This window comes from Euphorbia lathyris, chromosome 1 (genome assembly GCF_963576675.1).
Source record: "Euphorbia lathyris chromosome 1, ddEupLath1.1, whole genome shotgun sequence".
In the NCBI taxonomy this organism is placed as follows: Eukaryota; Viridiplantae; Streptophyta; class Magnoliopsida; order Malpighiales; family Euphorbiaceae; genus Euphorbia; species Euphorbia lathyris.
In genome coordinates, this window is record NC_088910.1 from 71,223,122 (window position 1) to 71,250,968 (window position 27,847).

The 27,847-nt window shown below is 35.2% G+C and overlaps 1 protein-coding gene across 4 annotated transcripts; it reads left to right on the forward strand.

Moving 5' to 3' along the window:
* Window positions 1-20,910: 20,910 nt before the first annotated feature.
* On the forward strand, window positions 20,911-27,316 carry LOC136201442 (uncharacterized). Of its 4 annotated transcripts, XM_065992110.1 has the most exons (11): window positions 20,911-20,960; window positions 21,094-21,225; window positions 22,067-22,259; window positions 22,354-22,439; window positions 24,202-24,286; window positions 24,549-24,627; window positions 24,759-24,889; window positions 25,024-25,110; window positions 25,193-25,305; window positions 26,385-26,515; window positions 26,885-27,316. In XM_065992110.1, exons 2-11 carry the CDS (start codon window positions 21,176-21,178, stop codon window positions 26,995-26,997), a joined length of 1,068 nt encoding a protein of 355 aa, XP_065848182.1. In that variant the 5' UTR covers window positions 20,911-20,960; window positions 21,094-21,175; the 3' UTR covers window positions 26,998-27,316. The 4 variants fall into 4 exon arrangements, 3 of the variants coding, with proteins under 3 accessions (XP_065848182.1, XP_065848191.1, XP_065848176.1); XR_010673844.1 differs by lacking the exon at window positions 20,911-20,960 and having other exon boundaries at window positions 20,973-21,225; window positions 26,350-26,515; XM_065992104.1 differs by lacking the exon at window positions 20,911-20,960 and having other exon boundaries at window positions 20,976-21,225.
* Window positions 27,317-27,847: the final 531 nt, after the last annotated feature.

The following is a 27,847-nucleotide window of genomic DNA, read 5'->3' on the forward strand; positions in this document are numbered from 1 at the left end:
GTTGTCCATAATGACAAGGACATTGATGATGATGTCCCTGTTATGAATTTGTAGAGACATAAGAGGAAGAAGTTAACTTCTATTAAGAATAGGGATCAGTGCATTAAAAGCAGTTCAGATGCATTGAAGGATGTAGATAGTGATGGTGATGTAGATGAAAGTTCTTCTGATGGTGGGGATAATATTAATGATCCTGATTTTGTGATTAGTGCTGGTACACCATCAGAAGAAAAGGGAGGAGAAGCTGAATATGTTGTTTCTCCCAAAGATGAAAAGAAACAAAATTGTTAGAGTGAAAGTTAGGGGAGATGGTGGTGCTAGAATGAAGAGGCAGAAGGTTGAGATTGTTAAATCTGGTTCTAAGGTGGTGAACCGTAGTCTTAGAATAAGGAAGGTGAAGAAAGACAAGCATGAGTTTGTTAGGGAGGAAGAATTTATTGGTGCAGGATTGAATCAAAGGGTTCGTCCAATGGCTTTTATGAACTTTGTTAAGACTATGCCAGAGACACACAAACAAGCTATTAGAGATATAGTCTTTGGTGGTCTGTTGTCTCTAGATCTCGGGAAGCACAATTCGGTTTTTTGTGCGAAGGTTGTGGCTTTTGTGGATGCAGATAGATGTTGTTTTGTCCTTCCGGATTGAGTGAAAAAGATTTCCATGCAGTTTATGGGTTGCCTTATGGAGGGATGGAAATTCAAGAAGGGAATAATTCTAGTGGGGAGAGTTGGGTTAAGTTTTTGGAGACATGGAGGGAGACCTTTGGTCTTAAGAGTGGTAGTCATGTGGATACAATTGTGATTGATAGGCTTTCAAATTTGTTGCTGGTGGATGTTTGCGATGAGTTTATTTGGAATTTTGTCATTGTTGATGTCAACTGTTGTATATGATCGACGAAGAACAGGTTGTTGTACAATAAGTTTCTATTTAGTTGCATGAATGTCAATGAAATTTCAAAGCTGGATTGGTGCCGCTTTGCTTATAGATATCTTATGGATTCTGCTCGTGCTTATAAGTCCGGTCCTAATCCGGATTATTTCACAGGCCCACTCCCATTTATTCTAGTAATTGATTGAATGTGTTGGAACAATTGATTCAATGTGTTGGAATAATTTCTGTTTTTATTTGGAACAATTTGTCTACTTATTTATAACTTTTTTCCCTGTGTTTTCTTGTAGATATGTTATTTTGATCGTTTGTAACATGGAGTTGATTCGAAACCAAGGACATATCCATTAACCTATGTGTGGAACAAGGAGTTAATCTTGGATAGGATTAAGTTGGAAAATCTTTGTGGATTTGACAATGGTATAGTTTTGAAGAGATTAGTGGAATATAGCGGAGGTGGAACATGAAGCCCCGAAGGTACAAGGAACGAAGAAAAAGAGAGAAGAAGAAAAGAATAAGCAGATAGAAGAAGTGAATAGAGAAGAAGAAGAACAACAAAATAGACCAACAGAACAATAAGAAGAAAATAGACAAGAAGAATGAGTTTTTGGCTGTCCAAGTAACTTGATGGTATGCAGCTTGTTTTTCTTTGATATAGAAGATATTGTTTCTGTTTTATGAATTACTAAATAGTCTTTCTATAAATGTAGGAATTCATGAATAAGTTTAAATTAGTGGCTAAGAGATTAGCTACTGATGTTACTGAGATGTATATTTTGCTGGATAAAGCAGAAGTTATGTCCGACAAAAATGATTTACCCGTGCGAATGAACAGATTGTTTGAGAACATATTTATGAACTACAGAGTAAGTAAAGAAGAGAGGATGAGCCAACATTCACAGCGAATGGCAGCAAGTCAGTGTTCAAGAAGAGTATTTAAAGAATTTGATGAGGAAAATGATTTTTTTTAATCTTCCTGGTTTTTAGGAAGAATATGATGCTTTCTATTGGGCAGTGGATGAAGAATACAACAAACAGTTAGAGAGAGAGAGAGAAAGTAGAAGCACTAGAGAAAGAGAGAGAGAAAGAGAAAGGAGGAGCAGAGAAAGAGAAGGAGAAAGGAGGAGTACAGAAAGAGAAAGAGAGAGTAGAGACAAAGAAAGGACTGAAGTCGACAGAAAGAAGAAATTCTTTTCCTCATTTTGAGTTATTGAGCCAGTCCTTACATGATGAAGTTGTTGCAAATAAAATGTAATTTATTTTGTACTTGGTTTTGTATGTGCTGGAACAATTATTATATCTGTTTGAAACAATTGGAGTTTGTTTGTTTTGGAACAATTGAATCAATGTGTTGGAATAATTGATGTTACTACTTGGTACAATTTCTGTTTTAGAATAGATTTTTTGTGTGTGTGCTTTAGATTATAGTCTTTTTTATGTATGCGTTTTGTTGTTTTGTGTTGCATGTAGGCTTGCTGATATAGATTGTTTTAATGAAGATTTCGTAAATCTTGATGAAGATTCAGGCGATAGGGATGATGATTGTAATGATGAAATCTTGTAAGTGATTATGTTTTTTATTTGCTTTTGGAACAAATGCTTCAATTTCTTGGACCATTTCATATATATGTGTTGAACAATGTAACTTTTTGTTATGTATTTGAGTTGTTTTATATTTTGAACAAGGATGTTGATTCTTTGTCATCTAATGAAAGTGATACAGACATGTCTGATGATGGCGATGATGATGATATAGACCTCCAATCTTTGCCTAATGATGTGCCAAACGAATTTGCAAAACTGTGCAGATGGGACAGTTTACACATACACAACTTTTTATGCTTACATTTTTTGGCATGAGGTGAATGCATATATTTTGAGGGATTTTCGTGCAGTGGCTGATATAGGTGCGATAGGGTGTGGCCCAATTGTGTATTACATGAGATATTTTTTAATCTATCATTCCATGTTTGTATGGGTGATTATCCTTCTTTTTTTTAATGACATGTTTACTGTGTATCTTTTGTGTGTGTTTTGTACAGGCACCTCTATGATGTGCTGCAGAATAATGTGAGATTGGATACGTTCTTCTGCCTTGTTGATGACCAATACAATTGAAAGGTTTAAAACAGTAGAGGAGAAGGTCATGGTTTTGACAGAGAGAGATGGATAGTGCGGCATCAAATGTTTGTATCTGATACCGCGAAACAAAGAGTATGCAATCTTTACTTGTACTGATGATCTAGTTTAGTTGGTTAATAATGTGGTTTAGTTGTACTAGTGTGATTGTTTTGTTCAGCTATCATTGGACTTTGACTGTTGTTAATCTTGAGATGAAACGTGTTTTTATGATCGATCCGTTGAAGGATCATTTGGGCGTGAAAAATGATGAATGTAGATTTCTTGTTGATGAGTATGTGTAATAATCAAATGCCTTTTCATAATGTATTAGATTTTTTGAATGCAATAGTTTGACATATATATGAATTTGATTTTGTAGATCTGTCAAATCTTTCTATGGTGAGAAGTTTATAGTAAGATGGATTTGCCCTAGGATACGTCTTTATTTGCTGTTTGCGTTTGTTCTTGTATGTCATGTTGTACATATTTGGTATTGTATGTATACTTGTATATTTTTGTTTTTTGTTTTGAAGTTGTTTGTATTTTTGTTTGTGCAGAAGTTTCCAATTCAGGCAGATAGCACAAGCTGTGGGTATTACATAATGAAGTACATGTTGGAAAAATAGGCTACCGTATAGCAGCGGAAATATAAAAAATTTAACCTATTTCCATAAACCACAAGATCCGTTAATCGTTATTTCATATAAAGAGGGATAAAAGAAATACCTTTCTAAAGTTCTATCTACCGTTGCAAACGAAGTGCCCACAACTCTTACTTCGAGTTCCCGAGCACAGAACAAAACAAATATAAGATCAAGTTAGAATCAACCGTTGAATAGCAACCAAAATAGATTGCCTCTAATTAATCAACACAAGATCAAGGATAAAGAGAGAAAGATGAAAATCAATTGAACAGAAGGAAGCGGTGAAATCTCGTCCTCGGCTAAGGGGGGGTCGAATTCTCTCTCCTGGAATTCTCTAGTGGATTTCGAAAATCCCTAGTAGGGGGGTATTTATAATCTCTTGTATCTAAACCCTAATTAGATAGAATTAGGTTTCTTGAATAAGAATTCAATTCGGAATAGAATTCTTAAATATTATCTATTAATATATCTAAATATAAAAGATAATAATCAATAACCTTATTGGATAATAATAGGAGTAATATAATCTAATTAAAACTCCTAACTTATTTATCCTTTAATTAATTTAATTCATAATCCTAATCTAATTAGGATTAATAAAATCAAACTAATTATTTATGTATTTACATACATAAATCGCCCCCCTCTATTACTGGGCCTTATTGGGCTCAGTTGGGCTTCCGTCAGTTAATTAACATCTGTCTCTCTTTTGGGTTCCAAGTCTTATGTGTGACCCATTAGGTTCTTATTGCTTCTAGCCGTATGCAACTTATTAAAATTAATTTTCAAAGAATTATATTTTAATCTTTGCATAACGGAATGATGTACAGAGTATGTGATTAGCAAGTCCGTAATCATTCCCCTAGAGCTATAAGAAGACAGGTTGATTCTGTCGTTGACCTTTCAGTATTAGTTACGGTATAATTCGATCCTTTATCAATTACGTCCTTGAACTGAATCTTATGACTATGGGTAATGTCAAGTCACATATAGCGAGACGTTCGTTTTACTTGTTCTTGGCCGAGTCAACTCCAATTAGATAGGTTAAGAGAAATCTGTATTTCAATCTTAAGTTATCACCTTGCAAGGATTTAGAGTCAAGACTTCCACAAGCGATCCATGGACATATCTCCCATTTATCGGGAGTGATAAATGCTCAATCCAATATATAACGATCCCGCAATCACTTCCTGTGATACCCAACCTCTGCTGTTCACACCCCAGAGTCATCTCTGTTAAGGATCGTGTTACAACAGGATCAAAGCGTCACATTCCGTAATCCAGAATACCAATTAACATTCCTTTGAGTCTGAGGATTATTTATACCTATTAATACCAATGAGATGAACATGTGACAAGGATGAATCTACCCATCCTGTTATCTCAAGTCGGGTCCCCAATCCTAATGAACTACTTTTCATCGGATCTATGTAACTGTAATATCTATATATATGAAGCTTGTGAGATCAGCTTTCTGTCGGACAGAAGACATTGTTACATGCAAGTCTCAGCAGTGATATGTCAATCCTAAACATATTACTTGACTTGGGGTGGTTTTAAGTTTATTAGTTTATTATAAAGTTTTGTCTCACTTCATGCTTGTATGAACACTTTATAATCACTTTAAAACAAACTTACGGATTTCCTTTTATTAGACTTTATTTTAGTGCTTAAAAGGGATTGCCTTTATATAGTTATAAAACATATATCTCATTAAAACAAATGATATAAAGAACACTTCATTTACATTAAGTTTGTATCCTAGAACAATTGTCTATAGGACACTAAACCCCAACATACTCCCACTTGGACTAAAGCCAATTGTTTCTATAACTTATCCCAGTAGAAGTTAGATGACGATCATGTACTTTCTGGGATAAGGGCTTTGTCAACGGATCTGCAACGTTGTCCTCTGTAGTACTCTTTCTATTCTCACATCTCCTCTTGCCACAATTTCTCTTATAATGTGGTATCGCTTAAGGTAATGCTTGGACGCATTATGAGACCGTGGTTCCTTTGCTTGCGCAATGGCTCCATTGTTATCACAATACAGTGTAATGGGATTTATAATGTCAGGCACCACACCAAGTTCAGTAATGAACTTCCTAATCCAAACTGCTTCCTTTGCTGCTTCCGCAGCAGTGATATACTCTGACTCGGTCGTAGAGAAAGCTACGCTTCCTTGCTTGGAACTCTTCCAGCTGACCGCGCCCCCATTCAAGATAAACAGGTATCCTGATTGGGATTTAAAATCGTTCTCATCTGTGAGATGACTTGCGTCTGAAAATCCTTCTATTTTCAGATCTCCTTCTCCGTACACTAGAAACATGTCTTTAGTTCTTCTCAAGTACTTAATAATGTTTTTGACGGCAATCCAGTGCTCGTCTCCCGGATTTCCTTGGTAACGACTCGTTATAGATAACGCGAACGCTACGTCAGGTCTAGTGCATAGCATAGCATACATAATCGAACCGATTGCGCTGGCGTATGGGACTACAGCCATGCGCTTCTTATCATCATCGGTTTTAGGACATTGATGATTGTTTAACTTTACTCCATGTAGCATGGGTAAGTTACCTCGTTTCGATTCAACCATGCTAAACCGCTTTAGCACATTTTCGATGTATGTAGCCTGTGAAAGACCGAGCAGTCTTTTTGATCTATCTCTGTAGATCTTTATACCAAGTATATAAGCTGCTTCACCAAGGTCTTTCATTGAGAAGTTACCAGATAACCATACTTTTACCGACTGTAGCAGAGCTATGTCATTTCCCATTAGTAATATATCGTCCACATATAATATTAGAAATGCTACAGAGCTCCCACTTGCTTTCTTGTAAATGCAAGCTTCTTCGCAATTTTGTTCGAAACCAAATTGTTTTATGGTTTCGTCAAAACGCTTGTTTCAGCTTCTAGATGCTTGCTTGAGTCCATAAATGGATCTCTGAAGTTTGCAAACCTTGTTTGCATCCTTTGATATGAAACCTTCAGGTTGCATCATATATACATCCTCAAGCAGGTTTCCGTTTAGGAAAGCTGTTTTCACATCCATTTGCCAAATCTCGTAATCGTAGTGAGCGGCAATAGCAAGCATTATTCTGATTGATTTGGACATAGCCACAGGAGAGAAAGTTTCGTCATAATCAATTCCTTGCTTCTGACGATATCCTTTCGCTACTAACCTAGCTTTGTAGGTGCTAACCTTTCCATCCATGTATGTCTTCTTTTTGAAGATCCATCTGCACCCAATGGGTTTTATCCCTTCGGGTGGATCAACCAAAGTCCACACTTGGTTGGTGTACATGGAATCCATTTCAGAATCCATGGCCTCGAGCCACGCTTTAGAATCTGGACTAGTAAGAGCCTCTTCGTAGTTTTCGGGTTCGTCGTCTAACACGGGAACCTCATCATCATCTCCCACTAGAAAACCACATCTAATAGGGAGTTCACGAACTCTTTGTGATCTACGAAGGGGTGGCACTTGAGTCTCATCTAATGGGACTGCATCGGGTTCCTCAATCGCTTCTGTTGTTTCAGTTGGTGTTTCTTGTTCATGAACTTCATCAAGTTCAATCATGCTTCCCTTTTCTGTGTCTTCGAGAAACTCTTTCTCTAAGAAGGTTGCGTTCTTGGATACTATCACTTTCTGATCATCTGGATGATAGAAGTAATATCCCATAGTTTCCTTAGGGTATCCAATGAAGAAACATTTATCAGATTTAGAATCTAGTTTGTCAGACGCAATGCGTTTGACAAATGCTGAACAACCCTATACTCTCATGAATGAGAATACGGGTTTCCTACCAACGAACAATTCATATGGTGTGGAACTAGTGGATTTAGTTGGCACTCGATTTAGGGTGAAGAGGGCGGTTTCCAAGGCATAGCCCCAGAATGTCTTTGGAAGTAGCGCTATGCTCATCATGGATCGTACCATATCTAGTAGGGTACGGTTCCTCCTCTCGGATACACCATTGTGTTGTGGTGTATAGGGAGGTGTCCATTGTGAGCAAATCCCACATCCAGTTAGATAATTCAGAAAATCATCTGAAAGATATTCGCCACCTCGATCGGATCGAAGTGTCTTTATTTTCTTTTCTAGTTGATTTTCCACTTCATTCTTGAAGCATTTGAATTTCTCAAAAGCTTCGGATTTGTGCTTCATCAAGTAGATATAACCATATCGGGTATGGTCGTCTATGAAGCTAATGAAGTATCTGAATCCTCCTCTTTCTTGGACTGACATAGGACCGCATACATCTGAATGAATGAGTCCTAAAGTGTCTGATACATGTTCACCTTTATTGCTAAAGGGTGTCTTTGTCATTTTGCCTTTTAAACATGCTTCGCACGTTTCCAATGATTCAGGATCAATTGAATTTATAAGCCCATCTTGATGTAGCTTAAGCATGCGTCTTTTGTTTATATGGCCTAAACGATAATGCCACAAGTAAGTTGAATTATCTAGCTTATGTCTTTTGGTATCAATTGCGAAAACAGAAATTTTGTCATCTAACACATAAATCCCATTTTGTGATATTCCTGAAAAATAGAAAATCGAATCTCTATAAAAATCGCAACGTTTGTCTTTTATTGAAATATGAAAACCGTCGTCAATAAGACGGCTAATAGAAATAATGTTACGAGACATTTGCGGAACGTATAAACAGTTCCTTAATTCTATTACAAGTCTAGAGGGCAAATTTAAAACATAATCTCCAATTGCGAGGGCGGCAACTCTTGCTCCATTTCCTACTCGCAAGTTTATGCTTCCTTTCTTCAATTCCTTAGTCTGATTTAGTTCCTGCATATTTGTACAAATATGAGATCCGCATCCGGTATCAAGTACCCAAGATTCAGACTGTGAAATTGTATTTATTTCAATATAAAACATACCAGATGTTGAAGTCCCGGCTTCTCCCTTCTTGAGGGTAGCTAGGTACAGTAAACAATTTCTCCTCCAATGCCCTATTTCACCACAATAGTGGCACTTGCCTTTGGGCTTCTTAACTTCCTTTCCCATCGTTTCGGTGAGCATGGCCTCCTTGCCTTTCTTAGGATGGTTTGGATCGGGAGAGATCCCTTTCCTCTTCTTTGATCCTTCAATAGCAAGGCCTGATATCTCCTTGTTTTCTTTTGTATTGGGCTCGACTGTCTCGAGCATATTTGCAAGCTCTTCAAGAGAGGTTTGCAAGCCACTCGCTTGGTAGTTCATGATGAACTGCGAGTAACTCTCGGGGAGGGACTGAAGAAGTAAGTTCTCACTTAGTTCACGGTCCATCGCATCTCCAATACTAGAAAACTTGGTGACAAGGCTAATCATCTTGGCGCAATGCGCCACAACAGATGTGCCCACCTGCATCTTGCATCTGTATAACTGTTTTGTTATTTCGAAGCGTTCGCACCGAGTTTGATTCACAAATAACTCTTTTAGGTGCTTGACCATGGAATAGGTATCCATATCTGCATGTAGTTGCCTTTGTAATTCCGGTGTCATAGATGCAAGTATGATGTCTCCCGCTTGATCATCATCAGCCTTATGCTTCAAGTAAGCATAAAATTCTTGGTAGGGAGCATCATCCACTGGGTAAGGGGGTATCGGTGTATCAAGTACATACCCTTTCTTCTCGAACTTCAAAACAATTTTGAGGTTACGGAACCAGTTGGTGAAGTTTGAACCGTTCAATTTGTTATTTGGTAATTATGTTTTGCAGATCGGTGTTAGTCATGATTTTAAGAGTGATTATATAAACCTGAGAGTGAGAAAGAGTAAACGTATGTTATTCATTTGCTTTAAAGTATATCAATCTAAAATTATAGGCCTTTAGTTTATTTTAGATTGCTCCCACTATTTTGCCAAATTAATAGCCCTCCATATTAATTCGAAGAATTTCACAAATACTTTAGTGAGCTAGGATCCTAACTCCTGAGATTTTGCCTTGAGTTTACCCAACAAGCTAGTCTCATTCGTTAGGTAGATTCATGTAAACAATCACATCTTAAATGTGATTCCTAGGTTATTGGGTTACTAACCACATTAGTAACTAATATGCTATTCATATTAATCCCAACCGTATTGCCCATTAGTTTATGAAAACATGAGTTTACCCATCTAATTATCATAATCTAATTTAAGTATTACCCCATATTCATGAAAAGTGATTTTCGATAATTCAGGTGTTACCGTAAGACCCCGAGCTTGAGTTTACCCAACAACCCAAAGGCCCTCAGTACTGCCGGCTGAATTATAATATTAGGGAGGGACAACCGATTTTAATAACTTGCTTATTTACTTAACTTTTTAATGAAGGATTTTATTTTAGGTCTCATAATCTAACTTAGTCTTGGTTTGCTTTAGCATACATCAGACACATACATTGGCGTTATGGACATATCATCTAAATTATTCCGTCGAGCCAGAGACGGAATAAAAGGCCAAACCTAGGAAAATACTAACTATTACATATTTCTCTTTAGGTCCTCCGTCTTCTCCATGGCGCCTTGAAATTACAAATTAATTTCTATACTACTAAAGAAAACTTCAATTAAATTGAAGGGAATTAGATGAGAGGAGAAATTACAATAGATAGTAGAAAAGCAGGGCTCGCAGGCCCTATTTCAAAAATACCAAAAAACTAAAGAGGGTCCAAATATGTCCATAACTCCAAACATGCATATACTCAATTAAATAAATTTAATTGGTTGATTACATAACTATTTTATGTAATATTTGGGTTAATCACATTAACGCATCATTTAACTTTCATCCAATTTTACTTCTAACAGTTTCGTGTCTTTTATGGTATCTTACCTACACAAAACTTTAATTATGCACGTCCCAATTATTTTGATTTTAATTCATTTAAAACTTTGATTTACAAATAGGTAAAACAAACTTTTAAATAAATTTTCATTCGATAATCAAAACAGAAAACTATTAATTTCTGAAACATATATATATATATATATATTTAAAAACAATAGTTTTAAACAATTTAAAACTAGGTGGGAATCGGGCCGGGCCCGAGGTCGGGTTGCTGCCGTTTGGCAGCAGCCCTAGGCGTCAGACATGCCGCTGCCTTGCGGCAACGTCAGACATGCCGCTGCCTTGCCAGACGCCGCACGCGGTTGCTGCCGCGCGGCAGTAACCGCGCAACATTAGTCGGGTCGCGCCTTATGGCGCGACCCGAACTGCTGTTTATTTTTTTTTATATTTATAAAATATACATATATATCAGTTTTAAAACGGTTTTAAAACGATTTTCAGAAAATAGGAAAAACTATCATAGATTTTCCGTTTTATCTTTTAGAATAAATAAAACTGATTTTATTCATCTAGCCATAAAACTAATAGATTTTGTTATAATGATTATCAACCAAAATTATTAGGAACATGTGCATAAGACTTGGAACCCAAAAGAGAGACAGATGTTAATCAAAACATTTTTTTAATTAACCTAACTATAAATATTTATTCAATCTGATTGAAAAACTTCTAAATTTTCATATATGAAATAACGGATTTAACGATGGCTCTGATACCAATGTTGGAAAAATAGGCTAACGTATAGCAGCGGAAATATAAAAATTTTAACATATTTCCATAAACCACAAGATCCGTTAATCATTATTTCATATAAAGAGGGATAAAAAAAATACCTTTCTGAAGTTCTATCTACCGTTGCAAACGAAGTGCTCACAACTCTTACTTCGAGTTCCCGAGCACAGAACAAAACAAATATAAGATCAAGTTAGAATCAACCGTTGAATAGCAACCAAAATAGATTGCCTCTAATTAATCAACACAAGATCAAGGATAAAGAGAGCAAGATGAAAATCAATTGAACGGAAGGAAGCGGTGAAATCTCGTCCTCGGCTAAGGGGGGGTCGAATTCTCTCTCCTAGAATTCTCTAGTGGATTTCGAAAATCCCTAGTAGGGGGTATTTATAATCTCTTGTATCTAAACCCTAGTTAGATAGAATTAGGTTTCTTGAATAAGAATTCAATTCGGAATAGAATTCTTAAATATTATCTATTAATATATCTAAATATAAAAGATAATAATCAATAACCTTATTGGATAATAATAAGAGTAATATAATCTAATTAAAACTCCTAACTTATTTATCCTTTAATTAATTTAATTCATAATCCTAATCTAATTAGGATTAATAAAATCAAACTAATTATTTATGTATTTACATACATAAATCGCCCCCCCCCCCTCTATTACTGCGCCTTATTGGGCTCAGTTGGGCTTCCGTCAATTAATTAACATCTGTCTCTCTTTTGGGTTCCAAGTCTTATGTGTGACCCATTAGGTTCTTATTGCTTCTAGCCGTATGCAACTTATTAAAATTAATTTTCAAAGAATTATATTTTAATCTTTGCATAACGGAATGATGTACAGAGTATGTGATTAGCAAGTCCGTAATCATTCCCCTAGAGCTATAAGAAGACAGGTTGATTCTGTCGTTGACCTTTCAGTATTAGTTACGGTATAATTCGATCCTTTATCAACTACGTCCTTGAACTGAATCTTATGACTATGGGTAATGTCAAGTCACATATAACGAGACGTTCATTTTACTTGTTCTTGGCCGAGTCAACTCCAATTAGATAGGTTAAGAGAAATCTGTATTTCAATCTTAAGCTATCACCTTGCAAGGATTTAGAGTCAAGACTTCCACAAGCGATCTATGGACATATCTCCCATTTATCGGGAGTGATAAATGCTCAATCCAATATATAACGATCCCGCAATCACTTCCTGTGATACCCAACCTCTACTGTTCACACCCCAGAGTCACCTCTGTTAAGGATCGTGTTACAACAGGATCAAAGCGTCACATTCCGTAATCCAGAATACCAATTAACATTCCTTTGAGTCTGAGGATTATTTATACCTATTAATACCAATGAGATGAACAGGTGACAATGATGAATCTACCCATCCTGTTATCTCAAGTCGGGTCCCCAATCTTAATGAACTACTTTTCATCGGATCCATGTAACTGTCCAGATATCTATATATATGAAGCTTGTGAGATCAGCTTTTTGTTGGACAGAAGACATTGTTACATGCAAGTCTCAGCAGTGATATGTCAATCCTAAACATATTACTTGACTTGGGGTGGTTTTACGTTTATTAGTTTATTATAAAGTTTTGTCTCACTTCATGCTTGTATGAACACTTTATAATCACTTTAAAACAAACTTACGGATTTCCTTTTATTAGACTTTATTTTAGTGCTTAAAAGGGATTGCCTTTATATAGTTATAAAACATATATCTCATTAAAATCAATGATATAAAGAACACTTCATTTACATTAAGTTTGTATCCTAGAACAATTGTCTATAGGACACTAAACCCCAACAGTACATGCGTGATATAGTGTGTGAGAAAGATTTGAAAATTGATGATATTGTAAGTGTTTCTGTTTCAAACAATTGATGTTTCTTCTGGGAACATTTCATTGAATTTGTTGGAACTATTAGTGTTACTGTTTGACATATGTTGAAATTATAGTTTTGATGCATAATTTTAATTGTAATATGTTTTTTTGTGGAATAAGGATCCAAGGAAGTCGTCAAACAATATATATGAGCTAAATGAATTACGACGAGAATTGGCAGATATTGTTTGGAAAGTTGTTGTTGATAATGAGGACGATGGAGGAGGGCGTGGAAGGAGGACTGTTAAGGAATCAAAGTACATGTGTTCTCCTTTTATTCGTCGGCATCCAAGGTTGGTGGAGAACATCGATAACCGTCAAAGGAGAATTGTTGAATTTGCATTTAGTCCTGATAAAAGCTGGTAAGAAGTTGAAGCTATGCTGTTATATGAATTTATATGTTATTTTGGCATATACTGATTGTTTTTTTCCTTATTTTGAAGTGATGTATTTTTTAGTGATGGACAAACATATATTAATAAACTAGAGATTCTCTCTCTTTCTGGCAAAAAATATCTTGTTAATAATGTTGTGGATGCCTGAAGTTCAATTTTGAACAGTGAAGAATTGAAGAAATCTGAGCGAAAAGTCAAAAGATTTTTTTTCACTACATATGCTTTTGTATGTTGCTTAACTTTGTAAGTTTGTTTTTTCTTTTCATTTTAGAAATAAGTGTTTTGCTAACTGTCGTTTTGATCATTTTGTAGACTTTACTGTTTTCTGAAGTTAGCACACGCAGCTCAACAAAAGCGGAAAAGATTGCATCTTTTAAGCAAAGGCTTGAAACTGAACTTGATTTTGCGAATGTTAAGAACTTGGTTGATGTTGACTTGGTAAGTTTTATTTTCAAATAACTCATACTAGTATGGTTTAGAAATTTGAGTATGATAGTTTATAATGCTTTACTTTTATTGAATTAGATATGCAATGAATATTAATGACATTATACTTTTTGGAACAATATAAGTTTCTGGTTGGAACAACATAAATTTTCTGTTGGAATAACATATAATTTTCCTGCTGGAACAATATAAAATTTATGGTGGAACAGCAGCAGCAGCTGAAGGGCATGTAATGTATTCAAATACTTATGTATTTTGTTGTTTATTAGGTATTTTTTCTTGTTATCTGTTATGCACATTTCTATTTGATTGTTGTGAAAAATTCGGCGAAGAGGGTTGAAATATTGGATAACAGCACACTCCCGTATAACACAAATCGTATTAAGAAGTACAGGAATTTTCCGGAATATCTGGTATGTTGTAACATAATTTACTTCATGTTGTAGATTTTATGTTTATTATTTTTTTGCATATGTGATAACATATTTTCTGTTTTGTGTGTTTGCAGTTAAAATCCTATGCCGACTTTGTATACAGAGATGATGCTTCTTCATGCAAACGAATGTGTGCATACAAAAAGCATTTGATGAACATGAAATGGAGAGGGAAGAGTAACCACAATGATTGTTGTATTTTTCTGTTGAAGCATATGGAAACATATATGGGGCAGAGTGTGAACGAGTGAGATATTGGACTGACAAAGTATTCTAAGGTATATGTTGTAAATTCTTTATATAACATTTTATATTACTATTATGCTTTTTTCTTATATCATTATTTATTTTGTAGGAAAAGGAGTTTAGAAAGCTTAGAGTTCAGTATTGCGGGATCATTTTATTGAATCCTAGAAATGAGCTTCTTGGTGAAATCGATAAGAAGTCAAAAGAATGGGCAGTTAGGGCTGGGTTGATTTTATAATAGACTATTTGTAATTAGCCGTTTATAATAGCAGTTTATTGTAAATATACTTTAGAATTTGTATATATGATTTTATATTAAAAAAGGTTTATGAGATTATATGTGTTCAGTGTAGCAAAGAAATTATGTTGGAACAATAGGTGTATTCTATTGGAACATAGTACGAATTATGCTGGAATGGAAAATAAATTTAAATCGCATTAAAGTAATTAAAAAGAATCTAACTATTTCTGTTGGAACAATTTAAGATTGCTAGTGGAACAACATATGTATTCTGTTGGAACAATGTATGTATCCTGTTGGAATAATGAATGTATTCCGTTGGAACAATATGTGATTCCTAGTAGAAGAATGTATGTATTTTGTTGGATTGTACAATATAAGAATAATGTTGGAACAGAAAATAATATTAGTGTTTTTGTTAGAACAATATAAGATTCCTTTTTTAACAACATAAGTATTCTGTTGGAACAAAAGGAGCAGTAATTAAAAAAATTCTTGCTTTTATATAAATACAAAGAAAATAAAAAGTTAATGATATTTATACATGTCTAATGTAGCATAAGAATATGTATAAAGTATTCTTTTCTTTTCAATGTAAGGATTATGTTGGAACAAGTGATTTTTTTTTTTAAAAAAAACATGCTATATTAAAGAATTTAAGTATTTCCCTTGGAATAATATGAAATTCTAGTTGGAACAATACATGCTTTGTTCTGGAACAATGGATCAGTAATTCGGAATAATAAATTATTCTCTTGAAATCAGTTTGCTTTTGAGGCTTCATCCCGTAAAATAGAAAATCAAATGAAATATTAATCACAGGTTGTTCTAAATTGCAAGATTAGTTGTTTCAAACGGCTACAATATATTTTTTGGAAAGAAAGTTTAGACAGAGGAAACTTACGTTATTTCTTTCCTTTTTCTGGACAGTTTCTAATATCATGGTGGCACAATTGATGACAACCTTTGCACATCATTTGCCTTTTTTGTTTTTGTTCAACTGCTTTCTCTTTTTCTCCCTTCAATCTTTTCTCACTCTTTGTAATATGAATCATAGTTCCTTTGTTTTTTGAAACTTTAGGTTCTTTGATTACAACTTCAGAGGGCCGACTTGTTCCAACCAACATCTCTATGTCTTGTATTTTACTAGAATTGTTGATGTTGTTCTTTCTCTTCTTTGCTTCCAAATCTGTCCTCAATGCTTTAATATTTCTTGTAAGATTAGTGAGGTCCTCTTCATCACCTTCAGCCAAACTCACAGATATGTGAATCTTAGACCATAAGTTATTCAACATTATTTTCTTATCCATTATTCGAGCACATTCTTGTATAACATTATTCTGCAATGTTATCACTGGTAAGATTTTCCATCTGTTCAGGACATACTGCTGAGAAATTCTGTCCAGCATTCTATCCTTCCACACGAACACCATATGTCTACAGGGAATTCCTCCTCTATTGAACATCTTGCATGAACATGTTGTGTCACTGTTGTCTGTATTATAAACAACGTGATATGTTGTTGTTTTACTTTTTTCCTTGACAATGATTATGCATGTTTCATTATATTTCTCTATCTCATCAACTCCACAATTAAACAAAGCATCAAGCACTTGTTTTTGAAATTCATAAAAAAATGTTGCTATAAATACTTCTGATCCATGCTTTTCAATAGGAATTGGATTTTTACACGCAAGTTTTGAGTGTTTGGAATCACTCTCATTTTCACGTTGTGCATGTCTTTGTGCTTCCATTGCACCCTCAAACCATAGAAGAAACTCAACAAGAGTTAAATGACTTTTTGTGAAAGAAGTTAAGAAGTGATTTTCACTTTCTGACCTTGAGGTTGTTCTTATTAAGCCCGCTAGAAATGAGTCTCTGAAATAAGCAGGCATTCATATTGATTTGATATCATACATGTGTTTCAGCCATCCATGCTCTTCTAAATTGAATTCCAAAATAATTTCCATCCATTTTTGCTCAAACTCTTCTGGTTCCAATTCGACACCCCACACACATGAATTTATCTTTGTGATAAAACCTGTTTCTTGCATTATTTGTTGTTCTGTATTAGTAACAAAAGAGTTTAGAAGAAATTGAACTTGTTTACTTTTGAAACAATTTATGTATGCTTATGGAACGACACATGTACTCTGTTGGAACATTTTAAGTATTGAATGAGACAATAGAAAATAAAGGGCATAGAATGACAATTTTATTTGGCACAATAAATTATTCTGTTGGAATAACAAGAACAATGCATTAAATAGGAATTGATTCGTACCTATTTTGTCCGGTATCTTCTTCATAATGTGCCACATGCAAAATTTGTGTTCTGTGTTTTGGAAAACATTTTTTTATTGCAATTATCATTGCTGGATCTTGGTCCGTTATCAAGCATATTGGCTCATTATTGTCCATTGCTTTGAGAAACATTATAAAATGAAGCAATTGACGGGGCTTTTATAGTGACACTTTGAAGCTGATTATTTCGAATTTCAAAATAATCGTTGGATGGAAACAACTCTTCTGTCCCTTTCATCCTCAAAGTCCAGTGTCCTTATCTAATGGTTGTTCTTCTCTTTTCCGTTGTGTTGTTCGAAATGCCATGCTTCTGATCTTTGACAGAGACAGACTGTTGTCTAACCAAATGAGGTAAAGTTTCAGGTTGACCAGGGGACAAGCCGTCTGGAGCTTCTGTTTCTTTCCTTATTTGGTGATGCATTGTCAGTTGCACAGAGTCAACATTTGATCCTGTCTCTTGTGCCTTGATCTTCTATCTTCGGAATCAGTCTTCTCCTTAGGCATGGCTTTAAGCTTTTGGATCCTTCTTGCTGTTAGGCTGAAGTTGATCCATGGGCCTTTGAATATTTCTTTTACACTTACACTTAATTTATCAAACACTTAACAAACACATTAGTCAGTTGCACAGAGTCAACATTTGATCTTATCTCTTGTGCCTTGATCTTCTACCTTCGGAATCAGTCTTCTCCTTAGGCATGGCTTTTAGCTTTTGGATCCTTCTTGCTATTAGGCTGAAGTTGATCCATGGGCCTTTGATCCATCTTTAAGGCCTTTGAATATTTCTTTTACACTTACACTTAATTTATCAAACACTTAACAAACACATTAGTCTAGATAAATCAACATTGAATTTTAATGTGTTATTAATTATGGGAATACAGTATTAATTTCTTTTAATATTTTTGTCATAATCAAAATTAGTGTGGAAATGTGTTTCAATAGCCCCCTGCTGATTTTTCAAGCTCAATATCGACGCGACTATTTTTCTCGACAAAAAGCATTTAGGTTATGGTGATGTGCTGTGAGACCATGTGGATAGGGTTCATGTCTGCTTCTCTTCGTTCTTCATAGACATTCTTGACCTTATGGTGGCTGAAGCCTTATGTGTCCGTGAAGCACTCTCGTGGGTGAAACAATTTAATGTTCAGAAGTTTGTTGTGTAGACATATGTTTAGCTAGTTGTTGGAGCTCTTACTTGGCCTCTAGTGCACTTCAACAAGTTTGGTGGTGTTATCCTTAATTGTCATACTATAGATAAACAATTTTCTTTTATTATAGCTTTTCGCATGTTCATAGACAAGCTAACCGGGTTGCTCACTCAATTGTTAGGGCGGCCCATTTATATGTCAGTCCTTCCTTTTAACCTCAAGGTCCCATTTATTTGTATCTTGTTGGTGAATGATGTAATCCCTTATTGATTTTTTTTATAGGAATGCTAAATTTCATTGAGTAATAAGATTGCAAGTACAATATGAAAACTGTAAGGAATAAAACTTCACATACGTATAAGCTAAGCCTAATACATGATCCACTAGAGCAAGAAAACGACTACAAAAATAAATAAAAAAGTCATTAAAGGTACATTGAACATAAACAACAATTGAAATATATATTTATCGTAACTCCAAATTCGCAACACAACAACTATAGTCCAATCTTCATCATCTGAACCATTATGAACATTCGGATCTAAGTCATTTGTTTTGCAACCACGTAGATCTAGTGATTTACGGATAAGATCTAACATCGTTTCTGTCCTTACTAAAACAGAAAAGATTACAAAAGCAAAGATTATAACCAACTGATGCAGTTCAAACGGATTCAGATATCCGATAAAATATATAGGATCCAACTAAAATAAATTGACAAAAACAAAAAAGAAAACAATTAGGAAACAGAAAAACAAAAATGGTGGGAGGAGGAAGAAGGAAGACAAACTTCTTTCTTCCTCGTCAACTAGATAGTAGTGTCGTGACAGAACAGTAGAAAATGGAAGAGAACAAGCTGATCTATAAGTTGCCTATGATTTCTTCGGATTTTGTTGTGGGTAGTCGGAGGAAGAGGAAGAGAGCACGACCAGGGCAAGATGAGTATTGTGTGGAAGAATAAGGAGGAAGGGGCGGGGATTTGGGGAAGAAGAAGGAAGGATGGTGGGGGCCGCTATTAGGTTTAGAAAGAAGGGATAACTTTATTTGTAACGACTTACTGATTTTAATGAAAATTACAAAACTGGGTCAAATGGGAGGCCCATTTACATATTTAACTCATTTACTCAACCTACTACATATCTAGACTGTTTTTGTGTGACTTTCCCGTAATACCTTCAATATTTACGGCGCAACTATCTCCCTCCCGTCTGACTTCGCAGATTCCAGAATAATCGAAGCATGCGAAGCTAATGTTTGGTTTAGTTGCTGATTTTAATTAGCATATGCGAAGTCTGGTTGTGTTTATAACAAAATTCGCTAAGTGGTATATAACAAAAAATGCCAAACAACAACGGATTCTAACATTATCAAAATTTACAACAAGATTTCCACAATAAACTCCTAACAAATCACTTCATGATACATATGCTCCTATTCACTACCGATGGATGGATGTGTCTCACGGTACAGAACAAGATTGCCACAATAAACTTCTAACAAATCATTTCATTATACATAAACTCTTATTCACCACCAATGGATGGATGTCTCACGATACATAGGCTCTTATTCACCACTGAGGGATGGACGTGTCCCACGGTGTAAGCTCCTATTCACCACCGATGGTTGGAAGTCCAAGCCTTTTGGAATGGATGTCTCTCATGGCACCCCAGCACGCCGGCTTCCAGGAATGAATATTATGTATTCAATCACCTTCAGAAAAAATTAATCGTGTTAGGCAGAAAAAAAAGAAGATTTGGCTTCGCGAAATGAGGATTCGCTAAGTATGCGAAAATAAATGTGCAAGGAACATGGTGATTTTACTTAGCAAAACGATGATTTCGCGACGTCTGTGAGGAGAAATGTGACGCTCTGACTTCGCGAAATGATGATTACGCGGAGTCTGCGGGAGAAATTTATCGAATTACCTCGCAAACTTCGCGTAATCATCGTTTCACGAAGTTAAATCGATAAATTTCTCCCCGCAGACTTCGCGAAAACGACATATGCTAAGTGAATTTATGGGAAAAAACGCAGAGAAAACAATATATAATTACATTTTTCGACGAAAACAATATGATAAACTGGGGAAAACGATGAAAATAACGTAGTCACCATTTCTTCGATGGTCACAAGAAGAAAGAAACCAAAAAACGAGCAGGAAATGGAAGATGAAGAACCATGACTTCGTTTTCTAGGATAAAGAAGATAAAGAATCAAGAGATGAAGAAAGAAAGAAGAGAAATACATGGTGATTTATAGAAATTGTGCAGATTTTGTGCAATTTAAAGGAAGATAGGAAGATAAAAAATCTTGAAATCTTTAATGGAGAAGCTACCAACCGTTTCGTTTAACCAAGGAGAAGAGGGGAGAGACTGTTCGCGTAAGGGGAAGTGGAAAGGTTAGGGGTATTATAGAAAAGTCACATAAAAACAATATAAATATGTAGTAGGTTGAATAAATGGGTTAAATATATAAATGTGTCTCCCATTTTACCCAATTTTATAATTTTCCCTATTTTCCTTCCTAAAACATATATATTGACTTGATTTTCTCTTATAAAAATGGGCTTCTAACGCCCAGCCCAGTGCAAAGCTACAGCAGTAGAATCCAGCTCGGGTCGAGACGGGCACTCGGTGAGTTCATCATGTTCCTTGAGACGCAACCCTGTTTAGTTTAGTACTCTGAAACATCACCAATAAACTAATAGCCAGCCATCAATCTACCATTTAAATTTTGTTGTTCGATTTCTTTTGCCTCTAATTTCAGCATTATATTACATAGCAACTCAGCTGAAGAGATCTCTACTATTCCATTCCATCCATTTTCCAAGTAAATCAGATAAATAAAAATGATGTCTCCAAATCAAATTAGTGATGATCGAGGATCTCCTCATTTCAGGTAATTTTACTCTAACCTAACCCTAACGTTTTTAGTTTAGTTCCTCAGAAAATTATCCCAATTCTGCCAAGTAATTTAATGCTAGGATTTTTTTTTCCCGAAGACTTAGAACAAAAAATCTTGATCTGCAAAGACATTGTAGCTTATGTTTAACAAAATGTAGAAGCAGAACAATTTTATTTATTTATTTATGTTTCAACTCTTCTTATTTTTTCTCAAATCAGTAGCTAATCTTGCAAGTGTTTGCGCACCTTTTCAAATGAGGCGTTATGTGAACATTACTTGTGTTCTTCTGGGGACGGAAAAATGGACAAATTGGTTTATACTTTCTAAACACATAAAGTTTAGAATCACTTATTGGCTTCACTCTGCTAATACTAGTTGCATTATGTTTAGAAATGCTCCCAGGAAGTTTGTGTACTATTAACTTTTGTGTATATATTGCTGAATTGCAACTGGCAAAGAATAGGATTTTACTAGCTTAAATATTGATTGGAATTTGCATGATTATCAACTCTATACATGACTTTTTAAGTTTGTTATTGTTGATATGATTTTAAGTCTGGTTTCTTGGAGCGTATTAATTTTATCTTCAACTCCAAATTCAGTTTGCTTGTAAACGTTTTACTCCTTAATCTACTCATTCAATCTTTACAAACTTTAGTTAAGTGAACAAGTTGGGATGGTAGTGTTGCATTGTTTTCATCATGAAAAAAATATTTAAATGGCATTGGTAAACTTCTGTTTGTACACCTGTTTGCAGAATACGACCTTTCCCTTTTGGTTGCTCTTAGTAAAGCAAAAGTATTCCATAGCAATGATTTTGGTTGTCTATTCACAGGCATACTCCTTTACAGATAATTCATCTTGTTGGAATTTTGTTGAGAATATGGTCAGTTTACTCCACGCATCACTATTTGTCTCAGACTGGAGCTTCAGTATTACTTTTTATCTTCAGTTGTCTAGTTCCATCATCCATATTGTTTTTAGCTCTGCAAAAGCCTTGGAAAGGAAGACCGCTCTCTAATCAACAGGTTAGTTAGGAAATTTCTTTTTACTGTAATATTCACAGTAAAGGAAAGTGAATGCCACATTACTTTTGACTTCTTGGTTTTTATTTTTATGCAGGTAGTTCCATCAATCATTAATGGGGCCATAACAGCTTTATACTTCATCTTGTGGATAAAGGGCCTAAAGTCATGTGGACCAGTTAGGTAGGTTTGTACTTGTGAAGAACATTGCACCAATATTCACATGCTTTTCAGGTTCTTTTCGACTTTGCTTGTAAATTCCGTCATTTTTGTAGTTATCTGTTGTATGGCATGGATTGAAGCCCGGAGATTTGTGTGTGGCAATCTGTATTATGGAAATTAAATGCTAATTGTAGATGAAAAAAGATCCTTTGCAGATGTGATGCCTGATTTAGAATGCTCCAAAGTATAGATTTCCAGCTATACTAATATTAGAGAGTCTTATTTTGGTTCACTTGAAGCAATTGGAACACCGAAGCACATATAGACTCTTTTTATCTTCCAATCATGTACTCAATCCTTCTATATGTTCTCTACCAGTATGCATCACTTTCCCATGTTTTAGTTGTTGTATCAATATTTTGTACCTAAGGAAAACTCGTTGTTTGAAGGTTGATGCAAAATTAGAAGATGCGACAAAAAATGGAAAAAAATAAGAATTCTATAAAATCTTGGAAATACTGGTTTAGATATAAGTTGAGGGTTGGATCATGTAGATCTAATTGTTTATTTGAAGTTTCCATTGAAGAACTGATGTTAAGATAAATAATTTGAGTTGGGAAGGGAGTTTTTTCGGAGGAAGATGCTACTAGTTAAAGCCCCTATTGACATACAATCTGCATCATTCTTCATCCCTCAATTGATGGCTTCATTCCAGTGGATTTGGACTCAATAAAGGCGGCAAATCTCAACCTACATGATTTAGTGGGATGGGAATTTGGTAGATCATCTGTTAATGCTGTATGTGGCAAGTGATGATCCATAGCTTTAACATTGATGGTTGTCTAATGAGGTTATATACTGTTCCATCTGGAGGATAATGTATTCTTTGAGTGGGTGATCCAAAGCTTCAAGAAATCTTGAGTGAGATAACCAACCTTCTTTTTCTCATCAAGTATTTGCTTTGACTGAATATAGATATATATATTTTACGGTGGCTTTTAAGGTATTAGGTGTGCTTTATTTTAGTATTAATTTAAGACCCTCGTTTTTGGCTATCTGCCTCTGTTTACTTTTGTGGTGCTAGGCTTTGTAAATGAGGAACTGTAAGTAGGAATATCTAATGCCTGGAATCCAATGTTTTCAAGGTACTGGAATTGAGAGACTGCTTTTTATGAGTTTCAATTCAAGTTTCATGGTAAAATATTTAGGATGAGCATAGCAAGCAAAAAGCTGATAAAATTTGTCGAAGAAGAAATATTTTAAGGCTGGAGTACTTTGCAATTGCAAAAAAAGAGAGGAGAGGGACAGTTACAAGCCACACTAGAAATTATTGACAAATACCATGGTCCCTTATGAAAATCTTAGAAAACACGTGAACACATTGTTATTTGTTGTTCCATTGTTTTCAATTTGGGACATAGAATCCTCTTGTCCTTGTGGCAGCTGAAAAGTTGGTTTATGTTGATTAGTTGATAGTCTGAAAGTTTTGCTCCTTTCTCGAATTATACCATTTGTATCACTGAATTTTAAATACTATTTCTGGTCAAACCAGAAGATCTGCCATTCTTTCCTCATTAAATGGCACCTTCTGCCCACTTATCAGTATTGGTTTTTTTATGGATTTCTTGATGCTCAAATATAGAGCTTCTGAGCTGCAATTTCAGTATTCTATGTGCTTGTATGTAATCTGGTGATAGTGTGGTGGATTGTATTTTTCTCTTCCCAATTCTGTATTTTATTGATAGTTATAGAATAATTTACTTATTGTTTGTTTTGACTCTAGAGCTATATTGGCGGAGTACTCTGGTGCTGTTCTTGGAGTATTATCTGCCGCATTATATGGTCACAGGAGCCATCTCTTGAAAAAGGTAACCTCTAGCAAATAATACAATCCTTATGTTCGACATACTTTTCTTTTGGCTGTTGAGAAACCCATGGCTTATATGTGCCTTCAATCCTCCAAAAGCATTGACAATATCTTTGCTTTGTGAACTGCTATTTTATGCTTGACATTATTGCTAGAGTGGTTCTTCTATTTTAAAGCATTTCCATAAATGTTGATTGTTTAAAAGATAATGAATAGCAACCAATTTTGTTGACTTTTTTAGTGAATGTTTCATCTCTTACCAGGTAGGTGGTCTCATTGCAATGTTGGTGTCTTTCTACTTACTATCTCAAGGGTGGGCGATGGCCACATATTCGCCATTTTATATCCTTCAGCTTCCCTAGATTATTTTGTTGACATATTCGCCATTTTATATCCTTCAGCTTGTAATTTGTTTTTATGTTGTACAATGTGAATTGTCAAAACACCTCTTGTTAACTTAATATGTAAAATACCATTCAAAGATGCTGGTGATGCAGAGGGTCATACAGAAGAAGTTTTGAGTGTGACAGGAATGATAGTTCCGATCCTTGCAGGCATATTATCAGCTTTAAGAAGGGTGATTGCACGGCGTGTTTCACTCAAGGTATTGACATTCATCCATGCATATTATTGTTTCTTCTCTTTGTGGAAAGAAATTCGAATCAGCAGTCGTTCTCTTCTAGACCATCAGTTTCTCTTTATATTCTCTTATGCATTATAGCGATTTCTTTTCTTCAGAATCAGCTAAAACGAAGACTTAATGCCATCACCATTACTTCTGCAACATGCATTTTATTTCCTGTTGCCATGTGGGACTTCATTGTGGTAAGTCTGATGAGTGGTTTCTTCTGTTTTATCTCTCTTTGCTTTGGGTAGTTTGAACTAAATCTCTGTTGGAATGTGTCAGGGATCAAATTCTAGTGACAGAGCAGTGATGTCATTTTCATCTTGGCCATTTCTAAGCACTGTACTTTTTGGGATTATCTTGATATTTTATATCGACAGCATTGCAGAAGAGAGGTAATATTTTTTGATAGTCACATATATGCTGCTAGAGGGCGAGCCTTGGCGCAACGGTAAACGTTGTTGTCGTGTGACCAAGAGGTCACGGGTTCGAGTCTTAGGAGCGGCCTCTTGCCAAATAAATTGGTAGGGGAAGGCTTGCCCCCAGTACACCCTTGTGGTGGGACCCCTCCCCGGACCCTCGCTCAGCGGGAACGCGTAGTGCACCGGGCCGCCCCCTTTTTAGTCACATATATGCTGCTCTTGGCTATTTAGTTCAATCATGCTAGGGTAATTTTCTGATGAGTTGATTGTTTTGACTAGCGTGCTGGAACGAACATTGTTGTCCCTGCTTGTGCATGTCCAGGCTGTTTCCTTTTTCATGTCCACTTTTTCCAGTGCTCCACTATAAATTAGGCACGGTTACCTGATCATTTGATTTCACTTTTTCTTGTTTATACAATCCTGTACTATCCATGATATAAATTTTCATCTACATGTTAAGATGCTAACCTTTGTGGACCTGTAGAATTATGGTTTACCAAGTGCCAAATTTCTTTTATATTTTTGTTTGCTCCAAGGGAGATGTTGTCGATGATGTCATTTCCACATGTCATATGACAGCATGGAAGGGGTGTTGAGACATTGTACTGGCATCTGGATATGGAGAAATTTTACCTGCTTGTATTACTTTACAATATGAAATATATACACTTTCCTACTTCAATAGTAGAATCTCATGCGTTGGAGCAGCCTCTTTATATTTTAACATTTCTGATAAAACATTATTATTCTCATAATTTTTCTGTACTGATACTTTTCTAGGGGTACTCTTGCATCGTTCTTATGATATGGCATTATATACACAAGGATTCCACTCCATTACTTCACAATTTTTTTTTTTTTAAATCCAATCTTGCTTCATCTAACTTGTATATATATATATATATATATATATCGTAGTTGACTGTGTTCTTTGTTATTATGTGTGTCATTTTTCTTTTCTGATGTAGCAGTTATGAATGTTCATATCTTAATGTTATAAAGGCTATTTTTATGCAGGAAATTTATAGATGAAGCTAACTTTGCTTTTGTAGATTGCACATGGTTTTCTCCTCTCCAAGGCATTTAATGGTAGCTGGAGGATGCATCATTGTCATGGAGCTTATCTATAATATGGACTTCTCTCTACCAGGCTTCATCATTTGCTCCTTAATTTTGGGCTTTGGTAAGTACAGAAGTTATTTCATTATAACTTAACCAGTTTGTTCCTGTGGGGGTAGGGAGTTACTCTCAGTCCATTTATAGCTCTTGTTGTTTATTATACTAATCTCTCCTATCGGTAATAAAGATCACGCGTTTCTCCCATTATTCTATTGAACTTTGCTGTATTCAGTCTATTACCTTGCTAATATTATTTGGTTTTCCATCACATAGATAATGCAATAAAATCAAAATGAGCACATTGATGTAGTAGGAAGAACATGAATGTTGTGTTTTTTCATGTTTGTTGATGGATTTTATCCTATATATACGTGCCCAGTGACTCATTGTACTCTTGTTTTAGTTTTGACATATATTATGACAATTGCTGTAGGCATTCATGAAGCAACTTCTTTGGAACGAAGTAAAAAGGGTTCTATGCAGCATCCGGATCCATCAAATGGTATTTTGGAAGAGGAAATACAGATGTCCTCGCTTCCAACTTGAAGCGTTTCTCTGCAAAATTGTTGCATAAAACACAACATTATTAGCAGATGTGGTAAATTCAGTTGTTTGCAATTTTGAAAGTTCAATCTCCTTGATGAGGCCTATGAAGAATGCAACTGAATATGGAGGAACTGAGAAGGCCTATAGTTAGAATGTTTCAAATGCATAAACTCATTCATAGCTGACTGCTTTTGGAAGTAAAGTGTATATAAATCCTGTAACCTTTGATATTCTGAAGCTCCCACAAAACCATTTGAGTTTCCTCATGACTGCTGCTCATTTTTCATAAGTTTAAATAAAATTTCTATATAATTTAAAACCCTTTTCTGTCACATTCCCCTCTTTCTCGAAGAGTATTTCTGAAGCAAGTTATGTTAGAAATCAAATTATTTTTAGGAAGCGGATTGATTGCCTTTGTATCTGATGTCATCTGTGGTGTGATGAGGTTGCCTTTTGCGGTGTTGCCACCTTGTCTAACTCCGGTGAAGTCAGTGAGCTGTGTTGGACAAGGGAAATATACCTACAGAATATTTGACCCCCTTGCCTGCATATATACATATACAGAGCTTATCATTCTCCTTTTCCATTTATTTTATTTTATTTTTCTCATTTTTCTTCTATTATTATGTCGTTTTCTATGTATTTCTTTTTTAAATATTTCATTGAAGCTCGGGTTTTGTATGGCTGAATTTATTCATATTTTAAAATATTTTCAATCCAAACCTTTCTGAGTGTTTCATAAAAGAGTGAGAAGATTTCATGACCAATGCACCGAATGTTGATATTTGTATATTCTTTTCAATTAGTTTGATGTTTGTGTGTTTTCCCCCCTTTGTATTGTTAGTTTTGT